General features: G+C 40.4%; 1 protein-coding gene across 1 annotated transcript in view; it reads right to left on the reverse strand.

Moving 5' to 3' along the window:
- Positions 1–21226, reverse strand: part of PAPPA2 (pappalysin 2) — a 275450-nt gene that overhangs the window by 164385 nt on the left and 89839 nt on the right. Inside the window, exon 4 of the mRNA XM_025921163.2 lies at positions 7628–7773. Coding sequence (XP_025776948.1) covers positions 7628–7773 — 146 coding nt within the window. The remainder of the gene's footprint in view (positions 1–7627; positions 7774–21226) is intronic.

A 21226-nucleotide genomic window follows, 5' to 3' on the forward strand; every position in this document is an offset into this window, starting at 1 on the left:
AACGGTATGGCCAGCTTACAAAAAGGCTGGTTTACTGTAAATTTAAGTCTCCTGCCTTTGAAGATACACTTTCGGTTCAAGTGCTGTGTACTAAGGCTAAAGATGTCCAAACTACCAAACGTTAGAGCTCAAGGGGATCTCATTCATTTATTTATTTATTAAAGAATGCTACCCTGCGTTACCACAGTCTTAAAAAGCACAACATTTTGCTAGAAGTCAGAAAGGCTGTGGATGGAAAAGCACAAGCATGCAGTACATCGGTCTTTGTGCATACCGACTTAAGGCGTTGGTAGTCAGAAACTAGATTCAGTCTTCACAACTCTCAGGCTAGTGTACTTATCTGCCGACCCTCAAAATGCAGGGTTCTTGAATGTTGACACAAACAGACAATCTTAATCTTGAGTCTTGGAAAGACCGTATTTAGAAAATCCTAATGTCTTCCTCTATCACGTTATGCTACACCTGCTCTACCCCTGAGTCATGTCAATATGGTTCCTTTGTTCAGTCACAGTTATGACCGAACCAGAAATAAATAAGAACGCGAGCAACTTCTATTGAGCCAGACCTTTCAGCTGTTCAGTCTAGTCTTCTACGTTTGAAAAGCACATTCAGGAACATGTTATAGGAGAACAGTTATTCCTCAGGGGGTTAAGAATAAAATATAAATATGTCTAGCTTCTTTTGCAATTCGTTATGAGCCAGTGACTCATGAGACAATTTCATCTCTTCTTGAAACCACTTCAATTTCATACCTTCACTCACTTATTCATTCATCCCTTCATTCAGTGAGCCTTCGCAGAGCTCAGAGAGGTCACAGAACTTACTCGGATTTCACCAGTTGTTACGATCACTTGTGTGTGTGTGTGTCTTGCGGTTCTTTTCAATTTTATCACATGTATACCTTGAACTACCGCCGCATTCAAGACACTGAACCATTCCATCACCATTAAGAATCTCTCCTGCTATCCTTCATGTCACACCCATCCTACGTCCCTCTCCCCACACCCCCATCCCAGCCCCTGGCAACCACTAACTTGTTATTTCTATAATTTCCTCATTTTGAGGCCACTACATAGAATTTTGAGAATGCCACCTAAATCATACAGCATGTAACTTGTGAGATTTTTTTTCATTCAGCATAAGATCCTTGAGATGCATCTAAGTTGTTGTATGTATTCACGCTTTTTTCCTTTTTTAAACGTTTTTATTTTTTGAGAGAGAGAGAGAGACAGACCGTGAGTGGGGGAGGGGCAGAGAGAGAGGGAGACCCAGCATCCAAAGCAGGCTCCAGGCTCCGAGCTGCCAGCACAGAGCCCAACACGGGGCTTGAACCCACGAACCGTGAGATCATGACCTGAGCCAAAGTCAGCCACTTAACCAACTGAGTCACCCAGGTGCCTCCCCACTCTGTTCCTTTTTAGTGCTGGGTACTATTCCATTGTGTGGACGTACCACACTTCGCTCAGGCAGTTAGCATGGAAAGACATGTTTGTCTTCTCCAGTTCTTAGGCTCTTACAAATAAAGGTGCCATGAAGACTGATGTACAGGTTTTTGAGTGGACGTATGTTTTGATTTATCAGGGATCAATGTCCAAGAGTCCATCTGCTGGATCATGGGGTAAGTATAGGTTTAGTTTTATAAGAAATTGCCAAAGTACTCTCCAGAGTGGCCGTGCCATTTTACTTTCCCACCAGCAATGTATGAGAGGTCTGGTTTCTCTGCATCCCCACCAGCATTTAGTATTATCACTGTTCTTTATTTTAGCTCTTCTAAAAAGTGTGTTATGATACCTCACTATGGTTTTAATTTGCATTTCCCTAATGGCTAATAATTCTGAACATCTTTCCATGTGCTTATTTTCTCGGTAAAATGTCTGTTCATGTCTTTGCCCATTTTCTTTTTTTTTCATGTTTATTTATTTATTTTATGAGAGAGAGAAGGGGAGGGAGGGAGGGAGGGAGGGAGAGGGAGGGAGGGAGAAGGAGAGGGGGAGGGGGAGGGGGAGGGAGAGAGAGAGGGAGAGGGAGAGGGAGAGGGAGGAGCAGAGAGACACGAAGAGAGAGAACTCCAAGCAGGCCCCCACCCCCACCCCACTGTCAGCACAGAGCCTGACATGGGGCTCAGTCCCACAAACCATGAGATCATGACCTGAGCTGAAATCAAGAGTTGGACACTTAACTGACTGAGCCACCCAGGTGCCCTGAATGTCTCTGCCCATTTTCTAACTGGAATATCTTACTAGTGAATTTTGAAATTCTTTATATATCCTAGATACAGATCTTTTAGGAGATGTGTGGTCTTCAAATATTGCCTCCAAGTCTGCCATTTCTTTGTTCATCTTAACAAAGTGTTTCTCAGAGAAAATGTTTTAAGTCCAATTTATCAGTTTTTATTATTAGGGACCATGCTTTGAGTGGATATATAAGCACTCTTCATCTAGCCCTGACCTGAAGATTTTCTCTTATGTTTTCTTTTAAAAGCTCTATAGGTTTGTTTTTTATATTTAAATCTCTGATCTACGTTGAGTTAATTTTTTACAAGGTGTGAGATTCATATTGAAATTCAATTTTTTTTGGCCCATGAATGCCCAATTGCTGTAACGTTATTTGCTGAAAATACCTATTGGCTATTGATGTCTGTAGCATATATAAAAATACTGCCTCTTTCATTTCTCATGGTGGCAATATATTCTTTCTCTCTCGTGTTTTATTTTTTGATCGGTTTTTCTTGGCCCCTCCCCTAAAAAACTTAACTTTTTTCTAAGTAATGTTTACTTTCTATTTCTTCTCTTTTTCATTATTCTTTTTATTACTTCCTCTGCCTTCATTTTTTATTTAATATGTTATTCTTTGCTCGTTTCTTGAGATGGATAGCTTCGATTTTTCCTTTTCTAATATATAAAGCTACAGATTTCACTCTACTTACAGCTTCTTGTATATACCACAAGTTTTGATACGCCCTATTGTCATAATCATTTTAAAATATGTTCCTATTTCCCTTACAATTTATTCTTTGAACCATGAGGTAATTAGAAGTTTATTACATAGTTTCCAAATATTTGGAGACTTTCTAGTTTTTTGTTGTTGTTGTTTTTTTTTTTTTTTTTTTGTTATTGACTTCTAGCTTCTTTCCAGTGATATGAGATAGCAAAGACTTCCTGATGGCAATTCTATGTAATTTACTTTTTGGCCCTTGGTAAATTTTCCATGACACATGAGAACCGTATATTCTTCACTGCTTAAATACACTTTCCTAATTTTGTTAACTAAGTCATTTATTAATCATTTTTCAAATATTCTAGACCTCTACTAGATATTTATTTACTTACTATTTTCTGAGAAAATTGTTTTTAAAACACCAACTATGATTTTGGATCTGTCTATTTTCTTTTTCTTTTTGTCAAATTTTGCTTTACATATTTTTGGGCGTGTTATGGGATGTACAAATTTATCACAGTTATATTTTCTAATTGAATTTACTTTTTCGTCATTATAAGATATTCCTACTTCTCTCTGGCAATATGTACTACCTTAAAGTTTACTTTGTCTGGTATAAGAAAGCTATACTGACTTTCTTTGGACTAGTATCTTCATTATATTCTCATCCTTATACTTCCAGTCTTTTTGTGTTCTCATGTTTAAGAAATGTCTCTTACAAGCACCACATGGTTGGGTTTTGTTTTCAATCTGCCAATTTTTTGACTTTAAAGTGGTATGTTTACAGGGGCCTGGGCGGCTCAGTCGGTTGAGCATACTACTCTTGATTTCTGCTCAGGTCGTGATCTCATGGTCGTGAGATCGAGTCCCACGTCGGCTCCACACTGAGCACGGAGGCTGCTTAAGAGACTCCCTCTCCCTCTGTCCCTCCCCCACTCGTGCTTCCTCTCTCTCCCTCTCTCTCTCACTCAATAAATTTTTAAAAAATTAAAACATATGGGTATCTCAAAACATTTCATGGGACATCTTATTTAAAAAAATGATATGTTTTTTCCATTTGCATTCAACATTACTAATACATTAGGTCTTAATCAATATCTTACTTTTTGTTTCTATTTATTCTGTTATTTATTCCTATTTTCTCTCCTTTTGTTGCCTTTTCTGGGTCAATTCACGTCTTGCTGGTTTAACTTGTAAAAGACTATTTGTCTTTTAATGGTCACCCTAAAGGCAACAACATGCATTTTTTACTTATTACTGTCTAAAATTACTAAAATCAGTACTTTTCTAGATACAGGCAAGGAAAGCACCTTAAGTTCTTTAACTTCATTTATTTTCTGTCTTTTGTGTGGTTGTTGTTATCTTTTGATTCTACCCATATTTTAAACCAAAAACACATTTTTATTATTACTTTTAATATTTGTATCCTTTCTAATATCATTCATTCCACTTTATATGTCTCTACTTCCCATCTGGGGTCATTTTCTTTCTGCTTGCATAGTTTTCTCTAGTATTATTTTACTGCTGATATTAAATCATCTCAGTTTTTATCTGTCTGAATATATTTTAAATTTTTCTTCATTTCAAAAGATATTTTTGCTGAATAGAGTATTCTAAGTTGACAGTTATTTTCTTTTAGCATCTAAGAAATTATATCTGCTCTCTGATGACCCCCATAGTATCTGTTGAAAAGTCAGCATATGAATCTCACTGTTTCTCCTTTTAAAGTAATGTACCTTTTTTCTCTAGCTACTTATGAGGGTTTTTTTTTTCTCTGTTTTTGGTTGGTAAGTACTTTTGCTGTAATGGATCTAGTTGTTATTTTCCTTCTATTTCATCCTTCTTGGGGTTTGTAAAACATTTTGAATCTGTGGTTTGATAACTTCTGTCACTTTACAAAAGTCTCAGCCATTATCTCCTTGGTATTTTTTTGACCCGATAGCTTTCTTTTTCTTCCAGATCTCCAATTTACATTAGAAAATTTCCATCAGGTCTCACATGTCTCAAGTTATTTTCTATATTTTTCCAACACTTTTTCCCCCTGAGCTTCAGTATGAATGTTTTCTACAATTTTCTAGTTCTTTTATTCTCTCCCTTACTCACAAACCTATTAATTTCCTAATTTCAATCTATATCTTTTGTTCTAAAATTTCCACTTAATTCATTATTATTCATTCCAGTTCTCTGAATATACTCTCCATTTTAAATACATTTTTAACATATTAATATAATTATCTTAAAGCCAATACCCAATAACTCCAGTATTTGGGTAATCTGTGAGTCTGTATTTATTAACGATTGCTTATTTACCATCATTTGGTCCTGTCTCTTGGCATAACTGATAATTTTTTATTGATTGCTGGATAGTGTGCATAACAACCTGTAGAAGCTCTTCATTATGCTGTCTTCCTCTAGAGTATATTCCATTTTATTTTGCTAGGCATTTAAATATAAGCAAATGACTTTCTTTCACGCAGAGATTTAAGAGTGTTCCAGGCTGGATTTTAAGCTTTGTATTATATGGGCTCTTTCTGTCACTCAGGGCCCCTCCTCTTTGACAGGGAGGGCCTCAGCTCCAATTTTTTCTCCCCTCTACTATGAGACTCCTGAAACCATTGTTTGGTTTTTTAATCTCTTAGAAGTTATTTTATATTTATTTTCTTGGCCACTAGCCCTAAGAATGCATGGGTTAGTAGTTAGCAGATATTTTAAAAGAAAATTCTGAGCAGAACATCAGGCTCTTTTTTGGGATTTCCATTTCTATGGGAGTCTCGGATGACTTAGAAGGCCTGACCTCCAATTTTTGTCTCCCCAGTAGTGAGATTTCATCAGGCTCCAGCTGCTCTCTGCTCTGCCTCTATTCCTTTCACTGAGAATTTGGCAATTTCCCTGAATGGAAAAAAACAACTGAGTTACATACAGATCTCACTTTAATGCATTTTCTTCTCACTGGGATTGGGCCTTCATCCTTGTTGTCTCGGCTGTTGTCTGATGTCTTCAAATAACTTTTTTCTTATTTTATCCATTTTTATAGTTAAATGAATCTTGTCAATGGCTCAGCTCCAATAAAGTTAGAAAACATTCGGTGGTCTGCTCCCAGTCCAGTGATTCTTATCAGGAGTCCAAGACTTGTCTCCATAATGGCCAGACAGATCACTTCTAAAGGTTTTTAAACACATAGATTCAGTTCCCAGTGATAGATCTGGGAATCATGAAAACTACTGCCAGGTAAACCTTGCCGTTAGGACCCTCTCACATATACACCAAAAACGTTAAACATTGGCAAATCAGGTGTGCACTAACTTGGGGATACTTTTTTTTGCAGTGTTGCGTGTTCCTCTGAACTCACTATTATTAAATGCATTATTGGAATATGACCTTCTAGCCTACCATGAAGGCTAGAATGACACATTTGCTTTCATCTAGAAAGCACTAACCCCACAAGTTTCTGATTTCTCATGTACCCTGAGCTGCAAATATAAAATTTAGTGATACAAGGATTGCAGAGCCCTAAAACTGTATCGGATACCATAGAGTCAATGAAACCCAGCATACTCACGCAGCATTCAGTTTGGACCATCCCATGTTTAATTTTTTATTGTCTCCTCCTTTGCTTGAGATATGTACCCCTTCTAGATGTTGACCTGATTCACTCCAGAGATCTTCACTTTCTGGTTTCCCCCTGAGCAGCAAACAATATTTTTTCATCTATTGCTAACCTACTTCTCGTCTTCCACCTTCCCCAATCCACAATACTAGCTGTCCTTTGACAACTTGCTCATATTTTCTTTAATTATCAATTCAACCTGTTTTGGACTCTACTTCACAATGACCCAATCATACATGGATTTCACATCTACGGCATTATGTGATCTTCCTTCAATTTATTTCTCTCTGCCTCATAAATGATTACTAAGAAGATTAACTTCACATAACCTATTTCAAGTCATTTATAAAATGGTTTCTAGTCCCTACAGTCATTCTCTTTCCAACATGAAAGATTCCTCCCAGTTATGGTAATGCAGTTTTAAAATAAATTTTGGTAGAATCCCACTCAAGACTCTACATATAAATTTTATTGAGTAATTCCTTTTTAGCCACATTAACTGATTTAATGACTTATTGACTGATCAGTAAGATTTCCTTCATAACAATGATAACACATTGTAACAGGAATTATATTTCTTAAGAATGCAGAGGTTCAAGTGTTAAGGTGTCACCCTTTTCCTAGGTAAGCAGGCAAGTCCCACCAGCCTGAATTTCCCAAGATATCCTCAGGCCCCCGATCCTGGATCCGTGGATCCCGAGGACCCATAGGCACAGCACGCCAGCCTTCCTGCACAGTGATGACTGCAAACCAGGTTTTACAGTCCAGCCAACTTCTTTGCTAATTTCCTCCTCGAGGCTCTCCAAGATGTAAAACGGATCTTATTACACATCAGCAACTTATTTACCTAGAGATCATATATTTGTCTAGAACATCCTGAGTATTTGCCACTGTTTGCTCTAATACCTCTTTCTTATCTGTATTAAACATTTTGACAGTTTCTCCCAAAAGCCATCCTCAGCCCAAGGCAGTGAATTCACGGAGTGAATGTATTTTTCTCTTTATTTCTTTTTTCCTCAAACTCCCTTCGCATAGTCCCTTGGGGCCCCCTTAAGTTTTCTGCCATATCTGGTCTTCACTTACCCAGGTGACTGATGGCTTCCTTGTCCCAAGGCCAGGTGGCAGCGCCTGCAAGGTCTTCCCGCACGGAGCTGGCAAAGTAGACATTGAGGAAGTGAGTACTGTTGAGCTGCAGTGCCTCCTTCAGCTCCTTCACACTCATGTATGCCCTGGACAGCACACAAGAGGAGAGCACGTCACGCTGAGGATCAGTACATAGAAAACAGCAGAGCCAGACCAAATCAGACTCTGACACTCCCAGTCAGCATTGCCCTCTGGAGGGGCAGAGGGGCAGAGACCAGGCTGTCATAAAGATCACAAAAAAAGGCACTAACACACATTTGGCAGATTTACTCCACGATAAATAACGTGGAGTTATTTTATTATTAGCACGGTATTTTTAGCACTATATTATTTATATGAATATTCGGTGTTTGATGTCATACTCCATTCCCACTCTACATCTAGGTTATTTTTTCAAGATAAATCTAATGATAGTCCTAATTATTTGCCCAGAGGATTAACCCCAGGCCATGGTGAAGTTCCAACTCTCAGTTCCTGGTTCCTTCTGCCACACTGCATGAATGTTATTATGATCAGAGGACCAACTGAATCTCTGTTTCAGTATATGGTGAATTTGGGCCTTATTTAAAAAAAAAAACATAATGGTGACTAGGAAACATAAAGTAAAAAGAGAAAAAAGAAAAGATGAGTTATGGGTAGGAAAAGATATCATAAAGTAACTGCAAAGAATGTTAATTGTGTATGTATTTTTCTTTCTAGTCCCTTAATCTGTAGACACGACTCCAACTCCAACTACCTTATGCCACCTAACAAGTATCTTTTCTGGTGGCCTTCAAAGCACTAGGCAATATCATGTTTGCACTTATGCACAGAATTAAAGGTCTACTAAAAACACATGCTGTACGGCCCATAAAAAAGGGAAACAAGCATGCTGTCCCTTTATGAGCTCATACATAGCCAAAGACCTTCATCTTCCTCGCATCAGTGAAACTTTAAACTTACAGACTCACTCAACAGTCTCACTGAAGAGCTATTTTAAGAACAAGCAACTAAAGCAGAGCTCAGTGGCCCTTTGGATCCACTGGATGCTTCCTGTAGTGATCATGGTCTGCCACTCAAAAAGGGGAATGTCCCTATCACAGCTTGAACTGGGCAGACAGCTCCCTCAACATTAGTTGGAAATTTCCTTCACAGATCATGCTTCATTGCTGCCATTCTGCTAGACCAGCTGAAATCCAGAAGCTCATGTTAGGACAGCATGACCCTTCTTCTCTTGCTTGTTCTGCCTCCCAACCACACTGTTGATGCAATCTATTTAATCCACATGTAGGCTATACTGGCAGGGAGTACCCAAGAAATAGAGATCCCAAAGAAGATTGTTTCTGTGTTCTTTGGAACAGAACCAAAAAAAGGGGAATAAAAGTTAAGAAACAAAAAAGAGTTTGCTTTCGAACCACAGATACTTGGGAGAAAACAGATTTAAAAAATACTTTTTCATATTGACTTTATAATATCTTGGAAAAATAGTTCTAAGCCCCAAGAAATCATCCAAGTTCCATGAGGTGATGTCACATGTGATCAGAGGGATATTCCTTCTGCTGCTTTCCTGGAGACACAATGTTTTTTGGACTGTCGCCTGCTTTTCCCTGGATGTTCGTCACATTCTCTTTCCCTTTCTCCTTTGTGAAAAATAATGACAATTTCCTGTATTGACAAATTGATGGTTTGGAGCTATGATGACATCAAACAATTCTTCAACATGGAGAAGCAGGGCCAGAAGAAAGGAGCAGAGAGAGCATGAATGGGGAGAGAGAAGGGAAGGGAAGGGAAGGGAAGGGAAGGGAAGGGAAGGGAAGGGAAGGGAAGGGAAGGGAAGGGAAGGGAAGGGAAGGGAAGGGAAGGGAAGGGAAGGGAAGGGAAGGGAAGGGAAGGGAAGGGAAGGGAAGGGAAGGGAAGGGAAGGGAAGGGAAGGGAAGGGAAGGGAAGGGAAAGGAAGGGAAAGGAAGGGAAAGGAAGGGAAGGAAATAAGGTTAGAAAGAATCAGAGACTGAGCCTACACACAGCTCAAGGTACCAAAAAAGACAAGTCACACCCTTTCTCTGTTTCTATTTCAGAGTCCCCATTAAAATTGGGAGTTGGTAATTTGACAGGTTTTTTTTTTTTTTCTCTCTTTTCTCCTCCCTCGCTTTCCCCAAATCCCCCTGCTCCTGGCATGGTTTACTTGGGCTATCTGTGTGTTACTGGCTTCTCTGTCTGCCATTAACCAGCCTTGGCTGCCATCCTTCTGTCCTCCCTCAACCCAGCAGTGGCACTAATTTCCCTTGAGCACACTCCAAGAGGCCTCCTCCTCCACCAGCCTCATTAGCTGGTTCTACTCATCTCCCTTGTTCTTTTTGCCCAATCCTCTCTCAAGCCATAAATTACTCTTCCAGATGAGAGTGTTTATGTCATGCTGGTGGCAAACTGGGTGTGGTTGCTCTGACTCTTGCACTCCACAGAGATATGTGTAGATGGAAATCAGCACATATAAGGGGGGGGGGGAATACATTTTAAAAAGCTAGAGACGGTTGGAAATAGTCATTAAATGAACTGGTAGAAGATAATCTTATTTTGTTGGAAACAAAGATATTTTTTCTAGATTATTGCTTAATCTATAAAGAGTAAAGCTGTAGCTATCAGTGTGTCCACTTTGCATGTAGGATGCCTTGCCTATAATAACATGTACACCTTTTCAGAACTTAGAGCTAATAAAGATAAACAACTTACTGATGTGACCAGAGTCTGGCTTAGACCTAGGGTATGGAAAAATGGACATTACTCTTAAATTCAGAGCATAACATCTTGCTTTAGAAATGATGTGTTCAGAGAGAGACTTGATATGCAAAAAAATTTATTCAAAGAAAGGTCAAAAAATATACATAAATGTCAGAAAAAGCATAAGCTTTTTGAACTGACCAGATCGTGTATGGAAAGGGAGATGAACTGAATTAATCTGCTTAATTTCTGCCAGGATCTCCGTTTGCTCATATTCCCCATACCCTGGACTGAGGTACTCACCATAAAATTCTCTCTGAGGTCTCAGACCAACCAAAGTGAAATTGCGTTTTGATGTTTATAAAAATTGTCTCAGAAACAAGTTCTGCTTGAGGCACACATATCAAGTTGTTCTGCCCACCGCTCAAGTCTGTTATTTCTGACATGGCCCCTGGAAGAATGCATACCCGCCTCACCATTTTATGACAGCAACCTGCTGGTTTGGGATTAACCGTTGCCTGCTATCTAGACCTGTATTTCTTTGTCCCCCAGACTTAGTGCATTCATTTGGATCCGTGCCGTGGCTCCTTGACTGCTGACTCCCAGCCACACTCCAGTGTCTTGAGAGTACATGCAACCCCAATTTTTGCTTAGTTTCTAAGGAGAAGTGAAAGAATATAAAGCATGCCTATTTGTGCTCTAGCTTAATAGTTGAATAACTGATTCCTTTGTAGACTAACAGAAATAATTTCAAGAATGAAGGCAGAAAGAAGAAAAAGATCACAGGCTGTCTGAAGGACACTGAACCGGCCATCAAAAATTGGCATGCTGAAAAATAAGACATAAATGATGCACGTGTGCCCCGAGATCTCCCACAGCCAGAGCAAGCCCTCTCCAGAGGAAGGCCCTTCTACAGGTGAACAGCAGCCTCCGTGACAACAAAACCGGGTGCTCCCAAGGCCCTTCAGCCAATCAGTGTCATGGCAACAACGGTGCCAAAGTTGGAGTATTTTCGGTTGGTTAGATCAAAACCTTGCTGTCATTACTGTACACGATGGTTCTCTACCCAGTGTGTGCAGAAGGGTCTACCACCTCATCTCCCATGCACTTTGCCAACCATGCTTCTCCCTCTTGGTCAACATCACCTTTGGCCTGCTTCCCCAACCCTTTCATTGTGCCCGCACCACGGGGCTTATCAGTCCACAGAGTACCAGCTAGTGTTCTCCCAGTGCCCAGTGCAACTCTAAAAACAGTTTTCTCCTTCTCTCAAATTCCCCCTGCCCTTAGGTGCATGGGACTCTACTACATCACCATACACTTTATACTCTTCTTCTCTTCCCACCTTCTGGTTAGTCCATACACATCGAGGGTTTCAGCATCTCGCCCAAAGCCTTCTCCTTCCCCACCTCCTATCATAACCTGAGAAATTTCAACATCTATGTGAAACATCACTGAAAACAGTCTTCTTTTTGACTTCCTTACCTCCAGTTGCCCCCCCTCCCACCTCATTCTCACGGTCACCTTTACTCAAAGTGGTTTTTTATTCCTGGCCTCCTGTAGAACTTTAATTCTACTTGTCTCTACTTAGACTTGTTTATGGTCACCTCCTCTCCAGGAATGATTGGAGATCACGATTCTTCTTTTGTTCCTCCTCTCCCACCAACTTCAATCTCTTAATCCCCTGACTCTTAGTAAATGATCATGCCTCCTTCTTCAATGGTAAAATTGAAGCCATTCATCATGAACGCTAACACACACACACACACACACACACACACACACACACACACACCCTTCCTTACCTATTTTTATTCCCTTACCTCTGGTCCCACAGGATGAGGTTTCTGAGCAAATAATAGCTAACACCCTCTCTTTTTCCTTCTCCCTTTCCAATTCAAACTTCTTGAAAGAATAATTTCCCAATCTCCCATGGCTTTTTCCCATGTACCCCCTAATCCCATTGTAACCTGGCTTTCATTGGCACCACTTTATCAAAACTGCTTTTGTTAAAGTTGTCAGTGACCTCAGAACTGTCCCTTCCCACAAAATGAGAAAAGTTCAGTCACCTTCTTATGGGAATCCTTTGCTGTATTTTTATATTTACTTACTTCCTGCTTCTTAAAGTTCTCTACTTCCTTTGCTTTTTTTTGCAATGTTCTTTTCTGGCTGTATTCTTGCTTTTGAGACCACTCTCAAAAGGGCTCCTCTTTCCCCCTTCTAATCCTTAAAAGTTATTCCCCAGGGTCCAGTGGTTCTGTTCGGGTACATTCTTTTGTCATGCTCCTTGTTCACTAGTGGAAACTCTTCTACATCTGAACTTGGAAAGCATCATCAGTGCTTGGGTAACTCTCAGAGAGGAAGAGAGAGAGAGAGAGAGAGAGAAATGACTATAGATTTGATTCTTGCTTCTGTTTTAAAGCAGGACATCTCCACCTAGACCATATACAGACATCTTAAGGTCAAAATGTCAATGTGATGGATGGTTCTACCTGAGCACAAAAGAATTCAGATACAGTGAAGCTCAGTAAATCTGAAATAAATAGTGATCTGACCAATGAATCTATGGACATCTTTTCCATGGACAGATATGCAGGAAGGGTTGTTTGGCTAAACACAGAGGAAGTATATGTCTGTGGCCACAGAAAGACAAAAAGGCTAGGACAAGGGAAGGACCACAATGGCATTTTGTCCCCTACCTAATTTTATAGACTGGATTTTGAGCTCCTCAGGAAAAAACAAACAGCAGTCGTTTCATAAAATCCGTGCAACCCGGGATACACAAGCAATGCTTTCAGGCCTAATAACAAAATGAAGCACCAGTTGAGGATAAGGGACACTCTCTCCATTTCTGGAAAGAATTAAGGGATGTCAGCACCATTCTAGCACTTGAGAGTTTTACAACCTTGGGTTGCATTGGAAGCCAGCTCTCTCAGGAGGCCAGCTTTTCCCTAGAGAAACAGTGAGGGCAAGAGCATCAGCTGGAAACGCTGAGTGTCAGCAGGCAAGGTACATACCATTGCCAGAGTTCAATGGCAAACAGCAGGAGAACCGCAGAAACTGGTGGCCATGAGTGTTTAAGGCACACCCTTCTGGAGACTCCCAGAAATACTACAGAAAGGGAACGTTGTCTGAGGGTAAGATTTTGGTTATATATTGAACTAATGTAATTTGATTGTTAATGGTAGCATGACCTCATTCATGCCCACAGGGCCAAGTGACTACATTTGTCTCTGACACTGAACTCAGTCTTTTTTTTCCACTCCTACTTCTCCAGTGTCTGTCTCTGAATTGGTGCTACTCTTTTTTTTTTTTTTTTAATTTTTTTTTCAACGTTTATTTATTTTTGGGACAGAGAGAGACAGAGCATGAACGGGGGAGGGGCAGAGAGAGAGGGAGACACAGAATCGGAAACAGGCTCCAGGCTCTGAGCCATCAGCCCAGAGCCTGACGCGGGGCTCGAACTCCCGGACCGCGAGATCGTGACCTGGCTGAAGTCGGACGCTTAACCGACTGCACCACCCAGGCGCCCCTTGGTGCTACTCTTATTACCCTCTCTGTGACACAACTAGAAAACCTAGGATTCCTCTCTCACTCCTCCCTCCCCTCCACTTTACTCTCCTCAATATAATCAGTCACCTGCTAACGAGGCCCAAGGAAAAAGACACCATGATGATTATTGTTTCTCCTCTGAATGCCATAAAAGAGGCTAGATATATTAGGACATCATCAACTGGGAATATATTTTTTCTTCAGATTCAAATATGAAACACCTGACAATACTTATTACACCCAAAACATTAACTCACTATTGCTAATTCATATGGGAATGAGTAATACTACTAGAAGAAAAATGGAACTATTATTTAGACACATTGAAGAGTTGGGGCGCCTGGGTAGCTCAGTTGCTGATTTTGGCTCAGGTCATGATCTCACAGTTCATAAGTTCGGGCCCCGCCTTGGGCTCTGTGCTGACAGCTCAGAGGCTGAAGCCTGCTTCAGATTCTTTGTCTCTCTCTCTCTCTCTTCTCTGCCCCTCCCCTGCTCGCATTCTCTCTCTCTCTCTCTCTCTCTCTCAAAAATAAACATTAAAAAAATTTTTTAAGAAACATTTAAGTGTTGTAAGACCTTGAGGCTGAAATAAAAGAAATAACTAGAGATCAAAAGGGTTTGAAGTCCAGGGTCGCAGTATCTTCTGTGGCAGGCAGAATAATGTTCCCAAATGGCCACACTCTAATCCCTGGAGCCTAGGGATATGTTACCTTACATGGCAAAAAGGGCTTTGCAGAAGTGATTAAAAGTACTACCCTTAAGATGAGAAGATTATTCTGGGTTATCTGAGTTGCCGTGGTTCCAGTTCTTGGTGATAAGCTTGCCTACCTTATCAAGGGAGCCATACCTTGAAACTTATTTGGAAGATGAACATGAAAATACCCAGAGAGCTTGTTAGGTCAGATAAGGGAAAGGAAGAGTGTGATGGAGGAGGTACTCAGTAGAATCAAGAGAAAATGATCAGACCAATGGTCAGAGGAGGTCAGTGTGTCACTATCCTGAGGAGCACGGGCTCTCAAGCCAGAATAACTTGGTTTTGAGTCCCCAACTCTTTTACTCGTTGGCCACGTGGCCCTGGCAAGGCACCTACCATTACTACACCTCGGTTTCCTCGTCCATAAAACGAGAATAATGAAGTATCTACGGTATATAATTATTGAGAGGAAAAATGAAATAACATTTATAAAACCACACATAATCATTCAACAAACCTTATCATCGGTAATAGCAGTGCCTACGCCCTCAGACGACTACATAGCTAGCAACAAAGCTCAAACATTGTTAATAGAAGAAAGCAAGTATCATCCCCAAAACTTGATGGGGCGCCTGGGTGGCTCGGTCAGTTGAGCATCTCAGCTCAGATCTTGATCTCAGGGTAGTGAATTCAAGCCCACACTGAGCTCTGCGTTGTGCGTGAATACCTACTTAAAAGAAAGATGTGATGGGGAGCTAATTATGGGATGTCTCAGGAGGGATGTACCTTTCTTACAAGAAAAAATTAAAATGAAATGGAGATGACACCACAGTGCACAAAAAAAAAAAAAAAAAAAGCAAACACAACTTAAATCTAAAACCTGAAGTAAATCCACAATGAAAAGCTTTTAGTGAAAATGAAATCACAATGAATGTTTTCTAGGCACAAATTGTAGCTGGCCTTGTCGGGCAATGGATAGTTTTGATTCCTCCCCAAACAGGTGCCAAAACGGACACAAAATAAAAATATAGTAATGACCCAGAATTTTAGATGCCACTATCTCTGCCAAAAGGCTGACTTTGCTAATAACAATGGCAGCATGTCTGATAAATACTTCTCCCTACTTCCTGACGATCTCTCTCAAAAAGTTCAGGAAACAACAAAGGGATATGATAGTTTGGCTGTAATTCTTACTAGGAGGGAAGAACTATCTGGTTACATGAAGTGGATGTGTTCCTTCAATGAAAGAAACTACATTTTACTTTTTGCCACAGGTGAGGCTGGTTAACAACAGCCTCGAAACTTTAGGGAAACAGATTTCCAAAAGTGAGGAATGATTCTTTGGCCCAGGATGCTCAAGGGGAACATGGCCCTTTGGAAGTAAAAACCGCAAAAATGCACTTAATTCTAGATTGTCCTGATAAAGGCAAAAGGAGACACAAAGCATCAAGTAGAACCAGGTTCTGTGAAGGGAGTATCTGCTCACCTAACATTTTAAAATAACACATGTCGATTTTAGAAAGAGGAATAGCATAAAACTGTTAAAAAGAAAAAAAAAAAGAGGAAGAGAGGTCAAAAGAAGATAAAGCTCAGGACCAGCAAAAAAATGGGAAAAAATGCAAAGAATGATAAATTTTTAAATTTCCATTTTTCAGAATAATAAGCAAAATAGAGAGTATAATGACACAGAAGGGGAGAAAAAGCTGAGCTCTTCAAAGTCTGCCTTGTTGCCAAGACAAATAACTGTGAAAGTGGAAATCTATTCAATGATTCATTAACCTGGCAACCATTTATTTGCCCTAATAATAACAATGCTCAAAATTAATTGAGTCCCAACTATATGACAGATGCTTCCTATATATTTTCTCATGTAAAGCTCCCAACATTCCTATGAGTTTAGTGTATTTATTTTGCTTTACATATAAGAAACTCAAGTTTACAGAATTCACGTCACTTGCCCCAAACCACACAGCTTGTAAGTGTTGGAGGCAAGTTTTAAACCCAAGCTCCTCTGACTCCAAAGCACACATCCTTTCTTCTATTCTTAAATTGGTTTCCCCAGCATCTGTGAGTCACTGTGTTGGGCCTTGGCAATAAAAAAAATACGTAATACACAACTCTTGTTTTCAAGAAACTCAGTCTAATGAGGAACACAACCATGTGAACAAATAATTGTCATACAGGGTGAAAGACACTATAATGGCAGTGCCCGCAAAATTACACTTGTCATGAGGAGCACTGAGTAATGTACAGAATTATTGAATCGCTATATTGTACACCTGGAACTAAATAACACTGTATGTTAGTTATACTGGGATAAAAATTAAAAAAAAAAAAAAAACTACATGCAAGAACAGAAAACAGAGTGAAAAATCGGCTGGGAGAACCATACATTAATGAGGCATGGTCAACTTGGTGTCAGACATCGTGAATTGGTTTGCGCACATTATTCTACCCTCCTTCTAGTGTGTTCCTGCTCCGGAGGACAGAAGAGTTGAATGCACATTTTCCCACGTCTCTTGTACGTAAGGATCCGGATGTGATTTAGAGTCCGCCTAGCGGCTGTGCTCTTGTTGGAAGATGGCAGTGAGGTGAAGAGCTCACTTCCGCCTGCTTTTTCTTTCTCTGCCTGCATCTGTGGCTGGCTGACAGCGTTCTCGTGCCCAGCCACCAGCGTTAGGGTGTGGGGCAAACACCTGTTCCTGGTGTGGCTCTGGCAGGCACAGCATCACTGCAATGGTGGCACAGAGGTGGCTTCCTGACCTCCTGACAGCGGCCATACAGTGTGTTCTGGAAGCCAGCAGTTGCACGGGGACCTCAGGACTCCCCAGCTTCCCAAGAACTGGCTCCATTTGCAGACCAGTTCTTCAGTGCTGCTCTGGGAGATACCCTGGATGCCCAACCTACATCCTACTACGCCAGCCCTTGCAAAAACTTTGTGAGCAACAAAATTCCTGTATTGAAGCCTTTTTCATTAAAATGGCAACCATGCTTTGTGTGTTTTGCATCTAAATACTGACTGATTCAGAGATGATATTCCAGCTGTGTTTTCAAATTTGATTTTAGTCCTCAAGTAGAAAAGTCAGGAAAGATATAGTCAAGCCAAATATATACATGACTGAAAAAACAACAACAACAACAACAACAACTAGAAGTCCTAATTGATGGAAGAAATAGTGTAAGAATTGTTTTTGAATGAACTGGCCTCTGGAATCATAAGACTTATACCCTAAAATCTCCAAAAGACATGTTTGGATACTTACACAACAATGAGCCTTTGTGGGTAACAGAGAGGTGCAAGACAGCTGAAGACTGAAAAGTATTTCAAGTTCCATTAGAAGTAGAAGGAGAGATTTGGAAATTACAGATCAGCGAACTCAGGGTCAACTCCTGGAAATATTTCCAATGTGTTATTAAATAGGCAAATTGTTACTACTAAGGTAAGAAAAAAGTGATTATGGGCACTACTATGGGCTCACTTAGAAAAAAAAATCATGCAAAGGTAATCACATTTCTTTTGTTGTTGCTTTGGGTATTTTGTTGGACTTGCCAGCATAGGTGATTCTTTGGAGAAATGTACCTTGATTTAACAGGATATGTGATACATCGTTAATGAGATCTTTATAGAGAGGGTGGAGAAATGTGCACTATTATACATTCATAACAACTTGCATCAAAGTTAGGGACTGTCTGAAGGCAGTTCAATATCTTGGCCTCAGTATCTGTATTTGTCCCTATTTCATTGGGTTATATAATCAACATCTTGCAAAACTTCATACAATGCAAGTTTGTAAGTTTACAAATGACATGAATTGAAGAGAGATCATATGTTGGGTGGCAGAATAAAGATTCAAAGAGGTCTCAAAAAGTAGTAATTATAGGGGTAAACTCAAAGGTAAAATGCAAAAGCTTGGAATGCAAAAGCCAAATTTAAACACAAAAAGAGGGGGCGTCTCAGTGGCTCAGTCAGTTAAGCCTCTGACTCTTGATTTCGGCTCAGGTCATGGCTCATGGTTGAGAAGTTCGAGCCCCACATTGGACTCTGCGCTGACAGTGCAGAGCCTGCTTGGGATTCTCTCTCTCTCTCTCTCTCTCTCTCTCTCTCTCTCTCTCTCTCCCTCTCTCTCTCTTTGCCCCTCCCCTGCTCATGTGTGTTCATTCTCTCTCTCTCTCTCCCTCTTTCTCTCTTTGCCCCTCCCCTGCTCATGTGTGTTCTCTGTCTCTCTCTCAAAATAAATAAATAAACTTTAAACACAAAAAGAGAACACGATTGCTAAACTATAGCAAAACTCTGGGTTTGGCACCAATTAATAGGGAAAAAATGCCTATGGATTTCAGTTGCCAACAATGTCCATCACTCCCTGGGGGAAAATGTACAGACCCCTAGGATTCCATGCTGGCCACAAAGACTGCACTGCCATAAACAGACCTGTGCTTGGTTAGTCTATCCTCCTGTAAGACATGTCCAGAAGAGGGAGATCTGACAACAATGCTGTGTGAAGAATGGCAGAATAAATGGGGCATTATTTAATCTAGGAGGCAGGGGTAGGAGGGCAGCCTGAAAACTGGTTAAAGGTTTGCAGTTCAATGACATGTAAGGACCATGCTCTGTATAGCAGTGGAAAGGATTAGAGCCAGTGGGTAAAATTACGAGGAGGTATATTTTGCCTCAATATATTAAAAAAAATACATTTTAGTTGTTACGGAATGAATTCCCTATTACTAGAAATATCCAAGCTAAAGCTAAAGGATAACTCTGCAGAGATATTGAAGAGATAAGTCTTATATCAAACAAGATATAAAATCAAACTATCCCTTACAACTCTGAGTTGTCACAATGTTGAAGATATAACACATTCTTATTGTTTCAGTGATTTTTTTTTTTTTTTTTTTGAGACAGAGAGGGAACAAGCAAGCAGGGGAGAGGCAGAGGGAGAGAAAGTATCTTAAACAGGCTCCATGCCCAGCACAGAGCCCCACGTGGGGCTCGATATCACGACTGTGAGATCATGACCTGAGCCGAAATCAAGAGTCCAATGCTTAACTGACTGAGCCACCCAGACGCTCCTCAATGATTATCTTAATACAACTGATTTCTACATCTATAGCTCCCTCTTTTCGATTCTCACACTTTTTTAAATATTTCTACCAGGATAGCCCTTGTTGTGGGCTAAAATGTGTCCCCCCCCAAAAGATGTTGAATCCTAATCTCCACTACCTGTGAAGGTGACTTTATTGGGAAATATGGTCCTTGCAGATGACCAAATTAAGATGAAATCATTAGGGTGAGCCCTAATCCAATATGATTGTGTCCTTATAAAAGGCAGAAATCCCAGCACTTTCAACAATAGCCAAATTGTGGAAAGAGACTAAATGTCCATCAACTGATGAATGGATAAAGAAGATGTGGTTTATATATACAGTGGACTACTACTTGGCAATGAGAAAGAATAAAATCATGCCATTTGCAGCAATGTGGATGGAACTGGAGGGTATTATGCTAAGTGAAATAAGTCAGCCAGAGAAAGACAGATATCATATGTTTTCACTCATATGTGGGACTTGAGAAACTTTACAGAAGACCATGGGGGAAGGGAAGGGGGGGGATTACAAACAGAGAGGGAGGGAGGCAAACCATAAGAAGACTCTTGAATACAGAGAACAAACAGGGTTGATGGGGGGTGGGGGAGAGGGGAAAGTGGGTGATGGGCATCGAGGAGGGCACTTGTTGGGAAGAGCACTATCTGTTGTATGGAAGCCAATTTGACAATAAATTGTATTTTTTAAAAAGCAGAAATCTGGACATAGAGGGAAGACAGTGTGAAGAGACAGGGAAAATGAAGCTTTTTTTTTTTTTTAAATGAAGCTTATAAGCCAAGGAACACCTGAGACTACCAGAAGCTGGAAGATAGATCTGGAATAGATTCTCCCTCACAGCCCTTAGAAGGAATCCACCTGTTAACACTTTGATCTCAGACCTCCAGCCTCCAGAACTACGCGAGAGGATACATTTCTGCTGTTCAAGCCACCCAGTGTAGGATACTTTGCAATGGCAGTTCAAGGAAACTCATACAGCCCTCAACAATGCAAATCTACAGGTCGTCTACCCGATTTTATTCTCCCACCTGCCCCAGACGACCCAGTCTAATTTAATTTTCTCTTCTATTCATGCTATAATAATTCTACTATTTGCTGCATTCCTTTGCCACTGTCACTATCTGGATGGAATAGATCCTTTTTACTGTATTCGCCATGGACTAAAATGTCTTCCTATTTTTCCTCTCTAATCTCCACTCCACTCCAGCCCACCCTGCACAACATCAAAGCTGGTGTCTCCCTGCTTACTCTTGGTTCCCTGTGGCCTACACAACAGTCCTTTAAAATCCTTTCAGTTGCCACGCAAAGCCCCATAATCTGACCCCAGTCTACCCTCCAGGCTTGCACCAGCACCACTATGCCATTGACTGAGCTAAATTGATTTATCGTTGATGACACACCTGCTTCTGATTTTTCTTCTTTGCCTCCCTGTGTTGCTTATGCTGTTCTCCCCTTACATACACAATTATCAAAACTGTAACTAACATCCAAGTCCCCTTTTCTAG

The sequence above is a fragment of the Puma concolor genome, chromosome E4 (genome assembly GCF_028749965.1).
Source record: "Puma concolor isolate L17-30 chromosome E4, mPumCon1.1.hap2, whole genome shotgun sequence".
Lineage (NCBI taxonomy): Eukaryota > Metazoa > Chordata > Mammalia > Carnivora > Felidae > Puma > Puma concolor.